Here is a 19,059-nt window from a genome sequence, read left to right as displayed (position 1 = left end):
GAAATAACTATTCAGTCTCAGAGAGTGAGAATCGGTATAAAAGGGGCACAGTAGCACCTCTCAGGCTTATTTAGAGATATAATGCTTCTTACAGATCTACAGTATGTTACAGCTACATATGCTGCATCTCTGCTTCTTTGAAATTGATTACTGACACGCTTTTTGGACTCTGCCTCTGCCATACACTAATCATTTCAGCTCAAGTTCAGAGTAATATTAACTGCTCTAAATCATGAAATATACCTGACTCATGAGAAAATTACTCCAGGCACTTTCTATAGATCATTGTCCACTCACTATTTATCATCTGCAGTGCAGCTTGAGAGAGTATCAGTAACTTTACATACTAAAATCCTCCCTGCAGTCAAGCAGTCGACTATTTAACATTGTGTGAAACCTCTTTAAAGATGGGTTTAAACTTTGGAAGTCTATTATTATATATATTATTGTCATACCGTTACATTTACTATCAGCCAGGCTCTTTTAATCACTGTCCATTATAAAGCAATTCATTAATCGAGCGCTAAGTGTCTACCCTCTAGCTGGAGTCAGTTAATTCATTTTTAATTAATCAATGTGGGTTCTATTCTAAACATAAACTGCAATTAATTTGGTAATGAACATGAAGACAATGCATGTTCAGAAAATGTACATATGGGGGACAAAATAATATTTGTCAGTCAATATTTCATGAGCTTGGGTGGTGCAGATGTTCAGTAGTGGATATACTGTGACTTATCCAGGGAGCACTGTGCAGCACAACCAGTGCACACAAACACAACTATGCCTTGTCCTTCCCTCAGGTCCTCCATCTGCTCCAGAAAACTCCATCTCCACAGTGAACGAGACCTGTGTCACCCTGGAGTGGTCACCGCCCAGAGACACAGGAGGGCGGGGAGACATCACCTACAGCCTCCACTGCAGGAAGTGCATAGGCGATGGCAAAAAGTGCACGCCCTGCGGTAGCAGCGTCCATTTTGTGCCCAGACAATTTGGTCTGTCATCAGCTACGGTGCTGGTCACCGACCTGCAGCCAGACTCCAACTACAGCTTTACCATTGAGAGCCAGAATGGTGTGTCAGACTTAAGCCCCACACCCAGAGGAACAGTAGTGATCAACATCACCACATCACAGACAGGTGAGTGTCGTGATGAATATAAAAACACACACATGTAGTGGTTAAAGTCACAGCTCAAAAACATCTAAATCCAAACATCAATCAATCAATCAGACTTAATATGTATAGCACTTTTCATACATAGCTATGTAACACAAAGTGCTTCACATAATAAAAACACAAAAACATTCCAACCCCCCCGCACACCACCCCAATCCATGCACAAGCAATACATGAATATGTTATAAATAATGACTCAATAAAAACAGGATCTGATGTAACATGTAATTCAAGTCAATAAATCTGTATTTGTTGACAGAGAAAGGTCTGTCACTGCACAATATTTGAGTGAAGTGGGGCAATTTCAGATGTAAATTGTAGTAAAAAGTTGAGAAGAAAGGATACTGCAGGTGTTCAAGGATATTCTCTTTTTAAGTCTATTAAGAAAACAGAATCATACAGGAAAGAACACATTCATCAGCCTGAACGAGAGTAGTAGTATCAGGCAGCATCAGTCGGATACCACAAAATGACACCTCTGCCTGACATACATAATCATATGTACATCTTTCACAGTATGAGACTGTGGGAAATGTGTGCAATAGAAGTGCACGTGACAGGTTGGTGATGACTAATAGGCCTTGTACTACGGATGTGTGTGTGTAATAGCAGGAGGGGGGGGGGGGGGGGGGGGGTGAAAGGGGTGTAGGAGGTTGTTAACCTCATTAAGATCTTGACATGCCATACACACTATTCTCAACTGTCACGTACAAAAGCCCAAGCAAACATTCACTTTCAACCCACATGAGCATGCACCCCGATGTGAGAAGTCGCAGGGTTTGGGGTTTGCACATTGATAACATGAGCAGATTGTGCACCATACACACACACACACATTGTAAAATGCTGCAATCACACATGTATGAAACACCTTGTTAGCTCTCATTATCAAAATGATATGGCACAAATGTAGGTCTAGTTATAGCACAGTAGGTATCCATCTCCTCTCTTCACTCCCACGGCCCACGCGCTCTCTACCTTTCAATGCCTTATTTCTAACATCTCGTTGAACTTTACTCTCTCTTTGTTTTTCATGCTATCCCCTCTTGTTCTTTGTTTTTCCACAGTGAGTGTAGTGTTGAAGGAGAGGCGGAGCAAGGACAGTGTGACTTTGGCCTGGCAGGGTCCAGAGAGACCCAACGGAGCGATAGTGGAGTATGAGGTCATCTACTATGAGAAGGTGACACACACACGCACAAACGCACAGACACACACACGCACGCACACACACACATATTAAAATCACTCATTTTTAAAGGGGCATGTTATGTCAAATTTTAAACCTTTCGGAGACTGTGTTTAAAATGAGCAGTTTAAAAGACATGAGCGTTTAAAAGACAGAAGGTCTAATGAAAGCTGATATCAAGTTGCATTATGGGAAGTGTAAGAGCCAATATATTTGGAGCTTAACACAACATTAGAATTATGAGTCAAGATATACACTGCTTTGATTTTTAGCCATGCTAGTGGCTGATGGTCTATTGTTTGGTTGCGCCACTACCTTGGTCCAGACTTAAATATCTTAACAATGACTGGATGAATTGCTATAAGAAGATGCCAAAGTAATGGTTTATTTTAAAAGTCAGTTTTCTTTTTTTACAGTTTGGTTTTGAACAGATTACACAACGGAGATGTAATGTGTTAATTACTGAGTTTTAGAGGTGCTGAAAGGCAGATTTTGTTACCCTCAGGCTGAGCCTTATAGGTCGACTTTCCCCTCAGCTAAGCTAACCTTCTGCTGACAGTAGCTTTATATTTAAGGTACACACATGAGAGTGGTATCGATCTCATCATCTCACACTCAACAAGGAAGCGAACAAGCATTTTTTTACCCAAAATGTTTTACTATTCCATTAAGCACAATACGTGGAGTACCCCTTTAAAAGTTTTTTTTTTAACTCAACACATTTCTCTCCGCTCCTCTTTTTCTCTTCATCTACACATTGTCTGGGCTTATAATGTATGGGTTTAGCCCTAGGGCATGTCTGTACATCGCTATCTTTCAATCTCTCTATCTTATAATATAACCCTCATGTCTCCCCTACTGCTCACACCAAGCCAATTAGCCACACATCTGTTGAACAAACCTCGTAAAATACAGCCAAAGTGATGAAATTAAGCCTCTGTCTCTCCATGTGTGTGTGTGTGTGTGTGTGCGTGCGTCTGTTGGCAGGCATTAGCTGTAAAATAGCGTTAATCCATGTTGTAGAGTGTCTTCCATTAGGTAGAGTATCAGCCTCTCTGCAGGGAATCAGCTTACTGACAGACACACTTATTTTTTATTCATCCTCCTACACACACACGTCTACGTGCACACACACACATGCACCTACAAGGTGGTCGAGGAACGAAGCGTGGCGAGCCTGTAGTAACCACATATTGTCCCAAAGTGTAGAGATGTTAAGATTTGAGGCTTGACAGATGCTCATGTATAAATGTGACCAAATGGTTCAATGATGAACAAATGAAAACTTAGTGAGGTGAATGTGACCCCTGGAGACGTATAAATTCAACAATTTGAGGTTTCTATTATTTTCCAATTTTTTTCTGTCTCGATACCACAGTCCATTGCTTTCTATATTAACCCATCTAGTTTAGCTATATTTTCAACCTTTTTATCCACTTTATTTCTCTGAAATGTAATATTATCGACTGAACTTAGTATTTACTTCTTTCCTTCTCTTTCATTTTCCTCCACTTAAGAATCAGCGGGAGCAGAACTACACAGTTTTAAAGACTCGCTCCAACATGATGACAGTGGATGGGCTGAAGCCAGGGACCACCTACGTGTTCAGGGTCAGGGCTCGAACAGATGGGGGCTACGGGAGCTACGGTGGAGAAATTGAACTGGAGACCAGCCACGAAGGTAAAGACATTTTAATACATTTTTGTTTACTTGAGATGAGAATTCTTTTTATTTTTCAACATTGTTATTTTTTAATCTATTTTTCTCTTCTTTAAATTATCCACTGACTGCACTAAAAATAGTTGCATACCAGCACTTCAAACACAAATCTCAGTGTTAAAATCAATCCAAATTAAAAAAGAGCAGGTAATCAAGAAAGACAAAGATTAACTGCAGAGCAAACAGTAGTGACATATTATATCACAGTGTAGTAAGAGTCTGATTCATCCCCCCTGCAGTATGAATCAATCCACCGGATGGTTATAAAACTGCTCACTTTTCATCCGGATGGCTTCTTCACTTCTGTTGTCAGACAGAGAAACCTCAGCAGCCACATGGGTTGTCATCCACGTATCTCAACCAGCTGCTTGAAAGTATCCTGGAATACTAACTTCTCAAAGAAGAAAAAAGAAAAGGAAACAGCAACCTTGTATTCACTGTGAAGTAGTTTTTTAAAATGTTATATATATATATATATATATAAAAGAGGAAACCCAACATTGAAGTTGTATGGGTAATCCAGACACACAGAACTTTAACTTCACCGACCACTAGAGCAAAATCTGAAGTTAATTATTTACCCGTTCAGTGGATTCATTTATATTTACTTACTGCCTGGATGCGTCATATTATCAGATTGATTTTAACTCTCCTCACTGGCAACTCAACTATAACACAAGTGATCTGTGCTGAGCAGAGTTTGTTTACCTTTTCTATTTAAAAGAGAGTGAGCACTTATTTTACAAATGTATTCTGTACTTAGACATTGGGAAAGGAGAGGAGAAAGCACAAAACAAAAATCTATGCCAGGTTCAATCCAGTCCACTGAGGCCAGGCCTCACAGACAGCTCTGGGCATACTATGATGCATAATGTTTTCGAACTCTCTGTCACTCTTCCTTTTCTACTTTGTACACTGTCACCTACTTTCATTATCACTTCATTATGGTCTACGATTTCTGCTTTAGAGGCCCCATAATGTGCTCTTCAAAGTGAATATTGATTCCTAAACAAGCTGGCAGAGTGGGATAAATCAGTTAATGTATAGTACTGTGCTATAGATTGTGTAGCATAAAACAGGCACACATTAGCCTACTAATCATTCAAAAATCAATAAATGTCATTCAAAGCTGGATTTCTATTCCTATCCTGCGACAAACATCTGGAATATGACATGTATGTGCCTAAACGTTGTCCTCATTCATAATTATGGAGCTCACTGGTATATAGAGCTGCTGTTGAAACTTCATGTAGGAGGTTCACAGTCAAGTCCAGTGCTGCAAAATGTAAGATTTGCCAAAAGCAGCTGACCCAAAAGTAATCTTATCAAGGTTATCTAATCAGATCAATTCTATTGATTGTTAAAGAAGGGTGTGTATGTGTGTGCCTGTAAATGTAATAGGGGATCAATGCTTATCTGTGCCTGCCTAGGGGCATTCATTTGCCTCTCCAGCATACACACACATTTATATATACGTACACACAGAGACACACATGTCTACTCATGCTTAGCTAAGCCAGATAAATGGGGTATTTGTTTTGAGTAATGGCTCGATTGGTGTGGCGTAAAAATCGATGCATCTTTGCAGAAAGTTCTCGGCAGTAGCCTTGTTATGTGCAATGTTAACATATCAATTTGGACAGCGCAGCCGAATGGGAATGGCTTTCACGTCCACTCTCATACCCTCATAGGCAATGCAGCGAGGGAGAGCGCTTTTCATCAAGGACCTCACTTACTATTCCATCCACCTCCCTCTCTCACTTTTACGCGTTTGCCGCTCTCTCTTTTTCCCTCTCCTTCAACCTGTCTTTTATCCCCTTTTCTATTGCTATCATATTTCATTCTCTCTCTCTGCTTTCTTCCACCACACACACTGTCTGTCTTGCTGACTTTTCATCCCTCATTTTGTCCCTTCGAAAACAGCTTCTTTGCATTCTCCTCTGTTTATTGATCTACTGTGTTCCTTCTGTCTCCTATTTAGATGTTTTGGCTATTGGGGACCCTAACCAGTCCACCATTCTGGCTGTGTCCATTGCTGGGGGAATCGTTCTCCTCATCTTCCTGGTGACTTGCTTCGTTGTCAGTGGAAGGTAAGGTCAAAAAGAAGATATACTAAGGTCCTCTACACATGATCAAATGTATGATCTATATATAATATAATGTGGGGAGGCGACCACAGAGCAGGGCTATAGACAAAGAGCCTTACAAAGGCTGATTGGGAATTATGTAAATACAGAATGGAGGATTTGCATTTAATGTCCTGCTAATATCGTGGTATGATTTTTATGGATAAGTCTGGTAATCTTTTTTATTTTATTTTTTTATCAACAAATCTGTGTAGCCAAAGTTTGATATAGCTTTTCCTCTGTTCCACAGATCTCCAATGTTGTCCATAAACTATAAAAACACATAAAAGAGTCACACATTTGCAGTGGGTGACTTTTTCTTTTATTACTTAATTTATTATTATAAACATGGGGATTGTAGTTTATTTTAAGTCAGTCTCACATACTCTGTCCTGCTGCTGTAAATACTCAGTAGCACACCAAATCCGCAACTGAAAATAATCCCCAGCAAATGCACTATATGCTTATGTTTGAGTAACACTTTTAAAAGCTACAGTGCCAGGCTGTTTTAGGAAATGTTTCTGCCTTTTTTAAATGAAACATTTGTGATCAGTTCTTTAAATATTTATGTCTTCAGTGGGAACCAGTGGGCTTGTGGCTGAGCACCACAGACACGCTGGAGAAGTCAATAGATTTTGGTCTTTTCTCTGGATTTGTTGATAGTAACAATATTATAGAATATGACGAGCCTTAACCTAATCTGTCATTGGCCACCTTTTAGGTTACACCACTGACAATCTCACTGGTGGTGCATTATAGAAGCAACAATAAAGATGGTTTAAGTTGAAACCAACTGAGCTTTGAGTGCAACGTCTAAGGTTGTCCTGTTGCGAGGTTTGTGTCTTCGCCGTCTCAATAGGAAGGCAATAGCTCATGCAGAGCAAGTCTAAGAAGTACTTTACTTCAACTTTGACATTTATACTGCTGCCAAAGCCAAACTAATGGCTTTGTTATTGTGTATGTGAGGAGCAAGGACTCCCTATGATCACTCTCTTTGAAGGTTAGGCAACTGTTAATGCTCTGTCTCAGAGAAGACCAAAGAGAAGAAGGAGATGAGAGGGAGAAAGAAAAATAAAAGAATGCTGATTGGTGAGAGACGAGAAGATGAAAGGACTGGAGTTAGAAGAGAGGTCTTTCGGGGGAGAAGAAAGGGACCAGAGCAGGAGCAGGATAGGAGAAAAAGGGATGACATGCATCTGTGATTTACCGTGCCTGTAACTAAATGTTTATCCTCTATAAGCTCCAACTAGATTAGCAACATGTTAAGAGCTACACACACACACACACACACAGACACACATGCAAACAGGCACACACTAATATACACACACTAAAAACATTAGTATTGATTCAGGTGATTGCTTATCAGGCTGAGTGCTCTATTCACTATTGACTAGGAGGGATGTAATCAGTGGAGACTGTCCTGTTTAGCACACACACACACACACACAGACACACACACACACACACACACACACACACACACACACACACACAGACACACACACACACACACACACACACAAACACACACACACACACACACACACACACACACACACACACACACACCACGGCAAGTGAATGAGAAAACGCTCATGAGTTCACATCAACATATTTTTAATCAGAGGGGAATTCTGAGGTTGTGCGTGTAAGAAGCAAAACAACCTTTTAAACATAGTGTGTAATGTACCCACATGATGACAGAAACACACACTCACACATACACTCAACTAATCAGGTTTCACAGGCTGGGGAGGTGTTAACTAGGTTTTACAGAGGGGTCGATGCACCGCCATCAATTCCAGGTCCCTCTCTCTCTTCCTCTGTCTCTATCTATCTTTCTTCCATTTAGAAGTGGGAACGCTTGGGAGGAAGTAGTGTTGATTACTGTTTTCTATTAAACAGCATTCTGTACATCTGTCAAAACAAGTGTGTGCACGTGTGCATAGGTGGAGTGTGTACCGTGTTTGTAACTGGGGAGTGAAGCTAGGATCAGAGCTACATCACTAGAGAGACAAGAGCAGGAGAGAGTGAGAGCTCATGGGGGAGAAAGATGGACAGAAGTTAGGTGAAGGAGAGACAGAAGTGGAGGATAAAATGAGAACGTATTAGATAGGCAGTAGGAATGACAGACTGCAGCAAGGAGGGGAGGGGAGGGGAGGGGAGGAAGAACATCTGAAGTATGTTTGCACCACCAGAGAGCTACATTTGGAGATGGTGTGAAAGATAGAGAGAAAGAGGAGGAAGCTTGAGTGAGATGGAGAGAGAAGGAGACTGATGGAGGGAGGAGGAGAACCAGCAGTGCAATGGGAAGAAGGGAGTAGGGTTAGGAGCAAAAGATGAAAAGGTAGAGGAGGAAGAGGAAGCGTAGGAGAGGTGGTGGGTGGGCAATTGCACTGTTAGGTGCAATAGGAATGTCATCCTTCAGGTTTTGGAAGAATTGGGAGAGAATCTAAAAATAAGGATTGCTCGCTCTCTTCTTGTGTTGTCCATACCTCCTCCTTTTCATCTATTGAACTTCCAATCTAATCTGTCAATCAACCCCAAGTCTCTTCCTCTTTCAGTCCCTACTCTCATTCCACTCTCTCTGCATCTGCTTTTCTCTTCATTTTGCCTGTCCTTTGGCTCTCTGACTTTCATTTCCTGTTCCATTCTTGAAATTTACATTTGGATGAAACCTTCCCCCTCCGTAATGTATCGAGAATCCAGTGTATTTGCTGAGACCAGTTCAGTGTGGACTGAATGATTAAATTTGAATTGAAATTGACACTGAGAGTCAGCCAGGGTTGGAATGATTTCCCACCAGACATTTGTAAGACTTTCGCCCCCCCCTAAATGTCAGCTGTTTAAATCATTTCCCCAATAATCAGTTGACTGGTTAGAAGTACCTTTTTGTTCTTGTTTTACACCTAGTTCACCTATTGAATCCCCCAATCCTCACCACATTTATAGAAGCCGGATAGAAGGTTTATCATGGAACCATAAAATAACAATGTATGACAGTACAGTCTCACTGTCTTTCTGTCGCTCACAGTTGCACACACCCACACTGCCTGCAGCCGTTGCTGGCAGGCTGCTGAACAGCTAAGCCTCATAAACAGGCTGAATTGCACGCCATTCTGTTCTGTCCTGTTCTCATTTAATAAAGTGCTGTTATGCTATTGTTACCGCAGGAGAGAAAACATGGAAAAACGTTGAAAGCTCCTCAGACGCAGCACGGCTCTGACAAATCACACCAGTTATTGCTGTGTGCGTGCCATTATTGCCCGGCGTGTACATGCGTGCGATAGTGTGTGTTTGTGTGTGAAGTTGGTGCTTTTGTACTCCTGAGGGTGCTTTGGCAGGCTGGCAGGTGCGAGCGATGGGAAGCTAGCAAGCAACTGGCATAACCATGGATTCAGCAGATGGCCTTTCACTCAAAAAGTGCTCTCCCCTTCGGTCCATACTTTCTCTCACTCCTTGTTAAACATGTTACAGCTTCTGCCTTCCAGCATCTGTGTGTGCGTGCTTCTGTTTTGTCTGCAGTCTAATGATTTTCCAGCCTTACAACCATCTCCTTTTCTGAATAGCTACAGGGTTTGGTTATGTGCCAGATTCCCGTGTGTTTTTCTACGTTCATGTTTTTAATATGGGAGTTGTGGTGAGAAGTCAGTGTGAAGTTGTTTCATCTATGTGATGCCTGTGTTTTTTTTTAAGCAGTCTCATCTGCTGTGAGTCTTAAAGTCTGTCTTCATGGAGTACATCTGTTGTCAGAGTTGGGGATATTCAGCAGGGAGTCAAGGACCGCAATCTGTTAAGGAAAATGTCTGCAAAATCCTAAAATAATAAGCTGTTATTTAGTGGATACTTAGAGAATAGAAGATGTACAGTTATTTACTGATGCTTTTTGTCAAAGATCTTGTTATTTTTGTGTTGTGGAGGTAAGATCGACTTGATCACCATCTTGCAGGGTGGTTTTGTTTTTTTATCCCTGACAAAAAAAGAAGAGAAAAAAAAGCTATATTGTGTGTTCACTTTCCAGAGACGGATCCTACGAGCCTAGTTTTCTCTCCAACCAATGTAAGCAGAAAAAGGGCCATTCTGAGGACAGTTTTGAATAATAAAGAGTGAAAGAAGTAGACAGAAAGACACAGAGGAAAGTGAGATGTCATTATAATGTGGCTGATTCTAGCAGAAAGACCTCTCAGTCTCGCTAATAGAGAGCGGTAGCAGCTCTACCTTTTTAACACAATAGCAGGTCCTGTTGATGTGCATGTTTGTGCGCGTAAGCTCTTTTACCTCCGCAGCATCTGTTGTGCAGCCTAGGGTTGTTCTTAAAAACTTAATGACACAAAAGGGGGAGAGGAAGTGTGAAAAGGGGAAGCTGATGAAAACATGCCGCTGATAGAGGCAGGAGTGCAGTTAGGAGGTGGTGAGAGAAACAGACTTGTTACTGAAGAACTACAGTAATTGACTGTATCACAGCTTGAAAATGTTATTTGTGTGTGTGTGTTTGTGTGTGTGTGTGTGTGTGTGTGTGTGTGTGTGTGTGTGTGTGTTTGTGTTTTTTGTATGTGTGTGCTTTCTTTTATTTCAAAGAAGTTGTGAGAAATTGAAATTAAAAACACCAAAGACTAGGAGTAAGAAAATTGGTGAGGATTTTTTCTTTTTCTTTTTGTAGCTTGGATGTGGGTATTAAGCATAAAAAAAAATCAAATGCTTGGTTTTGAATAACAATAACAGATACTGTCGAGGAAAAACAGGAACAAAGGCACAAATTATAGACCCATGTTTGCCAAATGGTACTTATGGTGAATTTGTATGCACTCCCTTCCCTGTTGGTGGTGTTGATCTGTTTGCTTGATAATAGCACTAATAATGATTTAGCAGCCAAGAGATTCTGTGTACACCAATCTGAAACAAAACAGGCCAGTGTGAGGAGGTGCACGTGTACTTATATGTGACGATGATGTGTGTATGTGTGTGAAGTCATTAGACATTTGTGTGTGTTGCTTGGACGCTGGTGCTTTCGTTTAATGCAATTAAGCTGTAGGGTGCAGCCGAATACAGCTTTGTCTGCAGAATGCCTAGAAAGTAGCTACAAACACTGCAATAATAGCAGCTCGTTGCCGCAGGTGCGAAACTATTTCACACAGACATTATGCAAATGAGCAGATGTTGCAGTGGGATTGATCAAATGTCCTATAAACATCAGACAAATTAAAAAACTGGTTTTTCGGATGGAGTTTTTCAAATTTATAGCACATTTCAATACATTTGTTGGACTCACACACACACACGCACACACACACATGGGCACACATATTACAATCACGGCCTAATCAAGTTGTGTCGGTGTAGTAACATCATTAGGGGAATTATTTTCACACTGATCTCCACAAAAAAAAATAAAGATACACTTAACTTAACAATACAGATGACATGCTCTTCTGCTTTTGCTCTCACTCTCTCTCATTTGACCTTTTCACCACGTTGTTAAAAATTCTGCTACATTACACCAATTACCGCAGCCCAGCCCCAGACCTCTCCTTCGACTCTATGCTGCTTCTCTCCCACCTCTCTCCTTCTTACTTCCTTTCCTTTCCATTACCACTCTCTTTAATGAGCGGCAGCTAAATGAAATGTTTCCAAACAGGGTGTTAATGAAACATAGACAGATTTATTAGTCATAACTCTTCAGCTAATCATTTCCCCTTCCTAATAATTAGCCCAAGCTGAGTAAATCTTTTTACACCGTGGTCAGAGAGTACTGAGCCGATGCCAATCGCGGGACAAGATGGAGAGAGGGCCAGAAGAGGAAATCTTACTCATTTGAACGCTTGGTTAGAGCACCCAGACTTTCTTTTTCTTCTAGACTTTGTTTTTTGTCATGGTGTTTTGACTCTTAATTAATTATCCACATCAGTTTTTATAAACCTCATAGTTTATTAGCACCCAGGCAGTAAACACATTTTCAGGTAGTGTGCAAGGCTTAATTTTGCTGAGAAATTATGAGAGTGAATTTTATCCATTGATTTCATTCCCAGTAATTATATTTTATTTAATAGCTTGATATTAAATGGAATCACCATTATCATGAGTAATGACGAGCGCAGATATCCACAGCAGGGTGTGTGTGTGTGTGTGTGTGTGTGCATGAGTTTATCAGTATGTGTGTTTGTATGTGTGAGGCGAGGAAAGAGAGGGATAGTTGTGTCATTTCATTGTGTCATGCCGGAGGGGTGACTAATGATTTACTGATTTCATTTTTCTAGTCATTCTGATTAGCAGTGGGAAAATAATGTGGAGAGACAGGAAATGAAAGAGGAGAGGAGAGGAAAGGAAAGGAAAGGAAAGGAAAGGAAGGAGACCAAAGGGAAAGATGGAAAGGATGGAATGACTGTTGTTTGTACGTGTGTATCAGATCCCCTCTGACTCTTCCTTGTCCCGGAGTGTATCATTCTCTACTCCCATCTTCCAGCCAGCAGCCTGCGTCTAATCCTATAAAATGTTGCCAGTCATATAAAACAAACTAGGCGATACAACGCAGCTCAGAACTACACACACTTTATTAGCTCTCCTCACATCTCAGGTTAACATCAGTCCAAGGTTATTGACTTACATGAAGACAAACACACACACAGACTCTGTCTCTCTTTGTCTCTGATTGTCACTAACACAATCATGTCCACACACGCGTACACACACACCCACCTTTGTTTGTCTTTGTTCCGTCTTATACATTTACACATGCCTCACTCTGTTTCAAGGTTATCCCACCATCCATATTCACCCCAATCTCTCTTTTCTTTAACCTCTCTGACTTTAGAGCATAATCAAGCTTTTTATTCTGTCCTGCCAAAGTTTGCCCTCGTTTGATCTCCCCTTGCCTCCTACTCCTTTTCTTTTACTATACTGGCCCTCTGTAGTTTTTTCTCTTCTTTCCCTCCTCCTTCCCCTGTCTCTTCCATCTTGCTTTTTTTGCTGGGCCTCAACAGCAGGGCCAGCCCTACAAATGCATCCGTAACTGACTGACTGACTGAAGTTATACCATCGGTCGCTGAAGTTAAGTATCCCAGAATGCATTTTGCACTAACTGGCAGCAAGAAAGTAACCATTTAGATTCCCAATATGTGGTCAGCTTATCCAAATTAGGTCTGTTTGGAAATTTGTAGTGACGTTTTCGGAGACGTGAAGGGGCCGCTGGCTGGGTTAAACCAGTTGTAGCGATTGATAGAGTCATACTTTAGTGTTAACAGTCTGTTGGTATTGGCATACTTAATTTTTTATTTAGTAGGCAGTAAGCAGTACATACTGATTGAGTATGTAGTAGGCAGTACTTTAGTATGTGATTTTGAACACGGCCGATTGGCTTCAGTCAAAGTCTGGTACACTTCCTGGGGGTTTGGTCACCACATGTTGCCACTTCCTGTATCAATCATGTTTCATACATGGTTCAGTGATATACATACAAGTCTTGTTTGCTGTTCTCACAATCCCTCAATTTGTCAGCCTATCTACCTCTCACTCCCATACATGTTTCTTCCTGTCCCTCTTTCCATCTCTGGATAAGATCAGGACTCCGGTGACTCAGCCGACAGTTCTGATAAGATAACTTTTTTGTGGAGTGCAGGATGTTCTGGCTTTAGATATTATATATATTAGAAAATACAGTGGCATATGTGTGATCTGACTGGGGTCATTCTCTAATTCCACACTGCAAGCTGTAGCTTCAGAAAACAAAAAATGACAAGAGAATCATTGAGTGCTGGATTTAATTATCAGAGGAAGTACAAATCAGCACAGTGGATGCTGTTGTCTCCCTCTCTCTCTGTATAGCCTGGAGTCAGACTTAACAGGAAATGGAAGCAGAAATTGAGCCCAAGGCTAATAGACCAATAAGTTAAGACTTGGCAAAACAGTGACAATATCAGAGAAATGAGGAGAACCGTTTTGACGCACATTTTACAATTCATCATAAAGATTAGATCAGTGGGCTGATTCACAATATGTTTTCATGTAGGACGTGAGCCATTTACATTTTTACCTGCCAAGTAGCTATCAGACAACAGTACAGCCATTATCTTTAGGTCTCAAGATTCAAGATTAAATGCAGGATACACACTTTTGAGGCCAAGCTAAAAAGGCAAGTGTGCAATAATTAGATTAACAGTAAAAAACAACTTACATTAGTGTAATGTAGTGGAAACTTGAAACCTGCAGTGCTCGTACACTGAGAATGGGTTTTCAGTGAAGTAGGAGACATCTTGGGCCCAGTAGTTAAGCTTTTGAAATGAACAATATTTGTGTATTAATAGATTTGGGAATTTTTAATTAGGAAGGAAAATATGTCATTTTAAGGATTTTTACAATGTACAAAAACATATTAGACACAACAATGCGAAGTAGAGCATTTTACATTACCAGATTGGTATATAAAGACATAAAATGTATGTCACAGCTGTAAAGCAAACTATACATATTCATTCCAAATTCACTATTTTAATAGCTCTAACTGTGATATTTGTGCAGCATCTACAGTCAGCACTATCACCTGACAGAAAGCTGATCTGTATTTTGTAATCACTCCATGTTCATTTAGGTTGACCTTTGGATTCCTTGGTTTCCTCCCAATATCAAGTTGACTGAATACTCCAAATTGTCTCTTCGAGTAAACATGACGGTGTTCATCTCTTCTATCTGTGTCTTGTGATGGACTGGCGACCAGCCCGGGGTGTTCCCATGATTCTTTTTGGCTAATGAACGCAGGCATAGACTCCGGGTTTCCTGTGGTCATGAACAGGAATATATTCGTAGAAAAAAATCAGACGATGGCATTAACATTTTGAAGAAGAATATAAAGCTCATTTGCTGGACTGGCCTCAGTTTACTTTTGCAGTGTGGTTATAAGGGTTGAGATCCTATACTATATATATGCCATACTTTCTTTTTCTCTCTCAGGACATGTCTAGCAGCAATACTGTTGACTGACACGCTTCTCTTCATCTGCTCTTAATCTGTCCATCAACTCTCTTATCCTTTGTCTTTTATCTTTTAGGGGAAGCTATGTGCTGATATTACTGTTACTTTGTTGTTCCACTTTCCGTCTTAATCCATTCCTTTGTGTTTCTATGGTCTTCTCTCCTGCACATGCACTCACTCACTTAGGACTCTTCCTTTTCATAATGTCTCCTTGTTCTCTTCTTCTTCATCTTCTGCCCTTGTTGCAGTGCAAACACTGCCCCACCCCTCTTTTTATCCACATCCCTTATGTTACCCTTTGGGTTTCTATTCCTATGGCATGCCTTCCCTTCTCCCCTCGCCTTTGCCCTCCATCTGATTGCTTGTTAGTTGGTATGCAGGCTTGGACCCCCATTGTGCGTTCTTGCCTGTCAGCACTCTCTTTTTCCATCTCCGTCTCCCTCTCTTTATTTCTCTTTCCAGCTCCTTGTGTCAACTATTTCTATAAAAAAGAAAAAAAAGAAAAAGAAAAAAACAGCACAACCTCAGAGAAAAAGAGAGCAGAGGAGGGAGTTTATGTAGAGTGGATAAATGGATGGAAAAATGAAATGAAAGAATGAGATATGTAGGTTATTGGACAAGGGAATGTTTTCACTTAAAGAAAGAATTAGGAAAGAATATAACACTCCAGAGAGATAAAAAGCAGCAAGGGGGGGAATGAGAGGAAGAGAGAGGAAAATGGGGGAGGGGCTACTGTGGCCATAACATATGGATGGAGCTCTATGAAGGTGGAAGCTTGCTAGCAGAATGACAAATGGGTCTCGAGTGACAGAGTATTATATTAAAAAGTAAATTGATATGCAAATGTGGAGAGTGTGGCTTTGGAGGACAGGGATAGCCTGTTGTCCTCACTGAAGTGGAACAGAGAGAGACAGAGAGAAAGGTGAGAGCTCGGGTGTGATAGTGATATCGCAGTCCATTAAGGTGTGTGTGTGTGTGTGTGTGTTGATATGTTGTTTTATGTAGTGCCTGAAGAGGGCGCTCCAGTCTGTAGTGTATAAGTACATTTTTCTCAAAGTTGCTTCAAAACACGTTATAAGGAGTGGTGTCCTTTTGCTAATACATAAACTGTTGAAAGATGGATGCAATTCGTGAAACAGCTGAGTTGGCAGTGAGTGACTATGTAGCCGAAAGCTGGAATGTTTTTAAGCAAAGTTTGGCATAGGTGGCGATGCAAACAAACACGCCAGTAAGAGGGAGATAGCATTGTTGCTAACCATTTCAGAATGTGCAGCACTGGATGTTCTCAATACTGTCACATCGGATGAAGACAATAAAGACAACTATGAAGCAGTGGCTTCTATGGCAACATCCTCGCACCAAGGAAATTCCGAGCATTTGAAAAATGGCAATATATAAATGCAAACAATTGGACAGTGAAGAATACTGTCTGTTTTTCCAGGAGATAAATATGACTACAAAGCAACACTGCTAGAGTGTGGGAGGTCCCCAGCAGAACTACTCAAGAACAGGAAATTGAGCACTCCCCTTACCACAACAGTAAAATCTATTGGGAGGGGACCACAAAGCTGGGGCAAGGAAGGAGAAAATACTGGATAAAATAGAGAAGGAACTACGAGTCTGCTAGACTACTGCCATCACTAGCAGAGAATGACATAGTCAGAGTGAGAAGTGGGACTGAATGGGGCTCGATGGCTGAAATACTGAGGGAAACATCTTCTTGGTCCTATGAAGTGAAGATAGAACAGGGGATTGTCCAGCGATGTGAAAGACGACACCTTTTGGCTGTGCCAGTCATGTCATAATTCAAGACAGGACTAGGGGACAGAACTGAGGGCACAGTAGAGCTGGCTGAGCTGGTTGAGATGGTTCTGCCCTCGGGACACACCATTTAAAAAAAGAAAAACTCCCAGGAAGCCTGAGGATAGTGTGGTTCACAGACCTAAAAGACTGACTTAAGAATGTTAGAGATGGAGAAAAAAAGAAAGGAACATGGGCCTGGGAAAGTTAGGCATAATACTGCTATGGGGAGTAAGGATATGTGAAAAGCTATGTATGATTAAAGAGAATGGATAATGTAAGTGGCACTGTTCAGTTATGTTATCGAACATTATACGGTGCAGGTGATTGGTGCAGGTGAATGGTGCAGGTGTGTGCACTTTAAATCTGCATTAAAATACAGCAATGTGTGTGTGGGAGGTGTATTTACTATGTGAAATGGCAGAGCGCAGTGTGGTTGGATGGCAGCTAAATGGAACAATGATTTCTCTCACAGTGACAGATAGTGTTAACTTCACGCTGCAGTGCAGCAGTGTAGCAGTGTAAAGAAGTAACTAGTGTATGTGTACTTTCTTTTTATAAACTCTGTTCTAGCTCAAGATTGTCAGTATTGTAAATTAAATACTGTATGTTTATGTATATGAAATCCTTGATTACCCCATGACAACTAATTAATCAATGCAATGTAGTTTGTTCATTTTTTCAAATGGGAAACTCAGTAAACAACAAATTATTAAAAGAACACCTGTGGTGCTGGAAAATGGCTTTCACATTATCCTCCTGAGTCAAGTTGCGGTGCCTTTCATAGACGAATTACAGATCAGTTGCATTTAGTCGAAGGTATTAAATAAAATATCTATCTCAAATACACACACCAGACACAGCTGTCAGGGGAAAACAAAAGCCACAGCCATGTCAGATTTTGTGCCATGTTTAAGACTGCAGCGCTAATGATTCATGACACCTCTAACTGGAGAGGAGAAATTAGTTGCTCTGTAATTACTATGGAAATGTGTTCATTTCCCATCAGACACACACACTCTCACATATGCAGCCATGCACCCGTGGAGACACATACACACACTAATACAGATACGCATCCAGCAATGATGGAGAAGTGTTTTCAACGCCGGTTTTGCAGTGTGTGTGTGTGTGTGTGTGTGTGTGTGTGTGTGTGTGTGTGTGTGTGTGTGTGTGTGTGACCCATGGGATTATCACAGTTGGAGCAAAGGTGTGACCCATGTCCCCATTCCCCATATGCTCTAGCCACATGCCCCAAAGCACTATGTGTGTGTGTGAGTGTGTGAGTGTGTGTCAATGGGGTAATGATAGTCCCTTGGTGTTTGACTGGCTTGAGCCCAGCTGATAACCAGGTGGGGCCCCCACTTTTATAAGAACATTATGCCCCCTCCTCTTTATCCCCAAATACCAGCAACTAGTCTCTACCCCTTATGTGCCTGTGTGTGTATTCCCAAGACAGCCTATTGATGTCTGGGTTATACCATGCATTCAGCTGTGTAAAATCAACACAAGGATTAAACACCAAATTACTGAGATTAACTGAGGCTAGCACCTTTCTCCACTTCTGTCTCTCTTTGTCTCTCATTCGCATGCTCAATTGTATTTATTTCTTAGTGTATCTCTTTTATCGTTTTTGTATGTTTTGTCTTTATCTCATTTCTCCTCTTCTTTTTCTTTATCAAATATTTGCTTGTTATTTTGCTCAGTCTCCTTTTTCCTTCTGGCCCCCTCTCTATTGCTTCTTTAAATCACACACAGTCTGCTTCAGATTCCCAGTTACCCTTGGCTCTCAGCCCAGATCAATTTGTCCTCATGATGGGCAGACTGGTTGCTGCTATACCTGTGCAGCACTCTTTCATTCCAATCTCATAGAGAGGAGAGGAGGCCATGCAGTATTTATGACGTGTTTAGTACCTCATTATATGAAACAGCTTTTACATTTTATGTTTTTTGGACTAAAATCTGAATTCAAAAGAGCAGTAAATGTCACAGACAGTGTTATGGGTGATTAGGGCTGTAATGCAGTGTTTGAGGGTGAAATACAACAAAGTGGAGAGAAAATACACCGATAGAAACATGGCAACAC

General features: G+C 41.0%; 1 protein-coding gene across 1 annotated transcript in view; it reads left to right on the top strand.

The window, feature by feature from the left end:
• The window catches only part of LOC133991009 (ephrin type-A receptor 3-like), an 82,017-nt gene that overhangs the window by 44,950 nt on the left and 18,008 nt on the right, over window positions 1–19,059 (top strand). The window contains 4 exon segments of the mRNA XM_062429458.1: window positions 804–1,139; window positions 2,246–2,358; window positions 3,882–4,044; window positions 6,065–6,173. Coding sequence (XP_062285442.1) covers window positions 804–1,139; window positions 2,246–2,358; window positions 3,882–4,044; window positions 6,065–6,173 — 721 coding nt within the window.

This window comes from Scomber scombrus, chromosome 11, assembly GCF_963691925.1.
Source record: "Scomber scombrus chromosome 11, fScoSco1.1, whole genome shotgun sequence".
In the NCBI taxonomy this organism is placed as follows: domain Eukaryota; kingdom Metazoa; phylum Chordata; class Actinopteri; order Scombriformes; family Scombridae; genus Scomber; species Scomber scombrus.
This window is presented reverse-complemented; position numbering and strand designations above follow the sequence as displayed.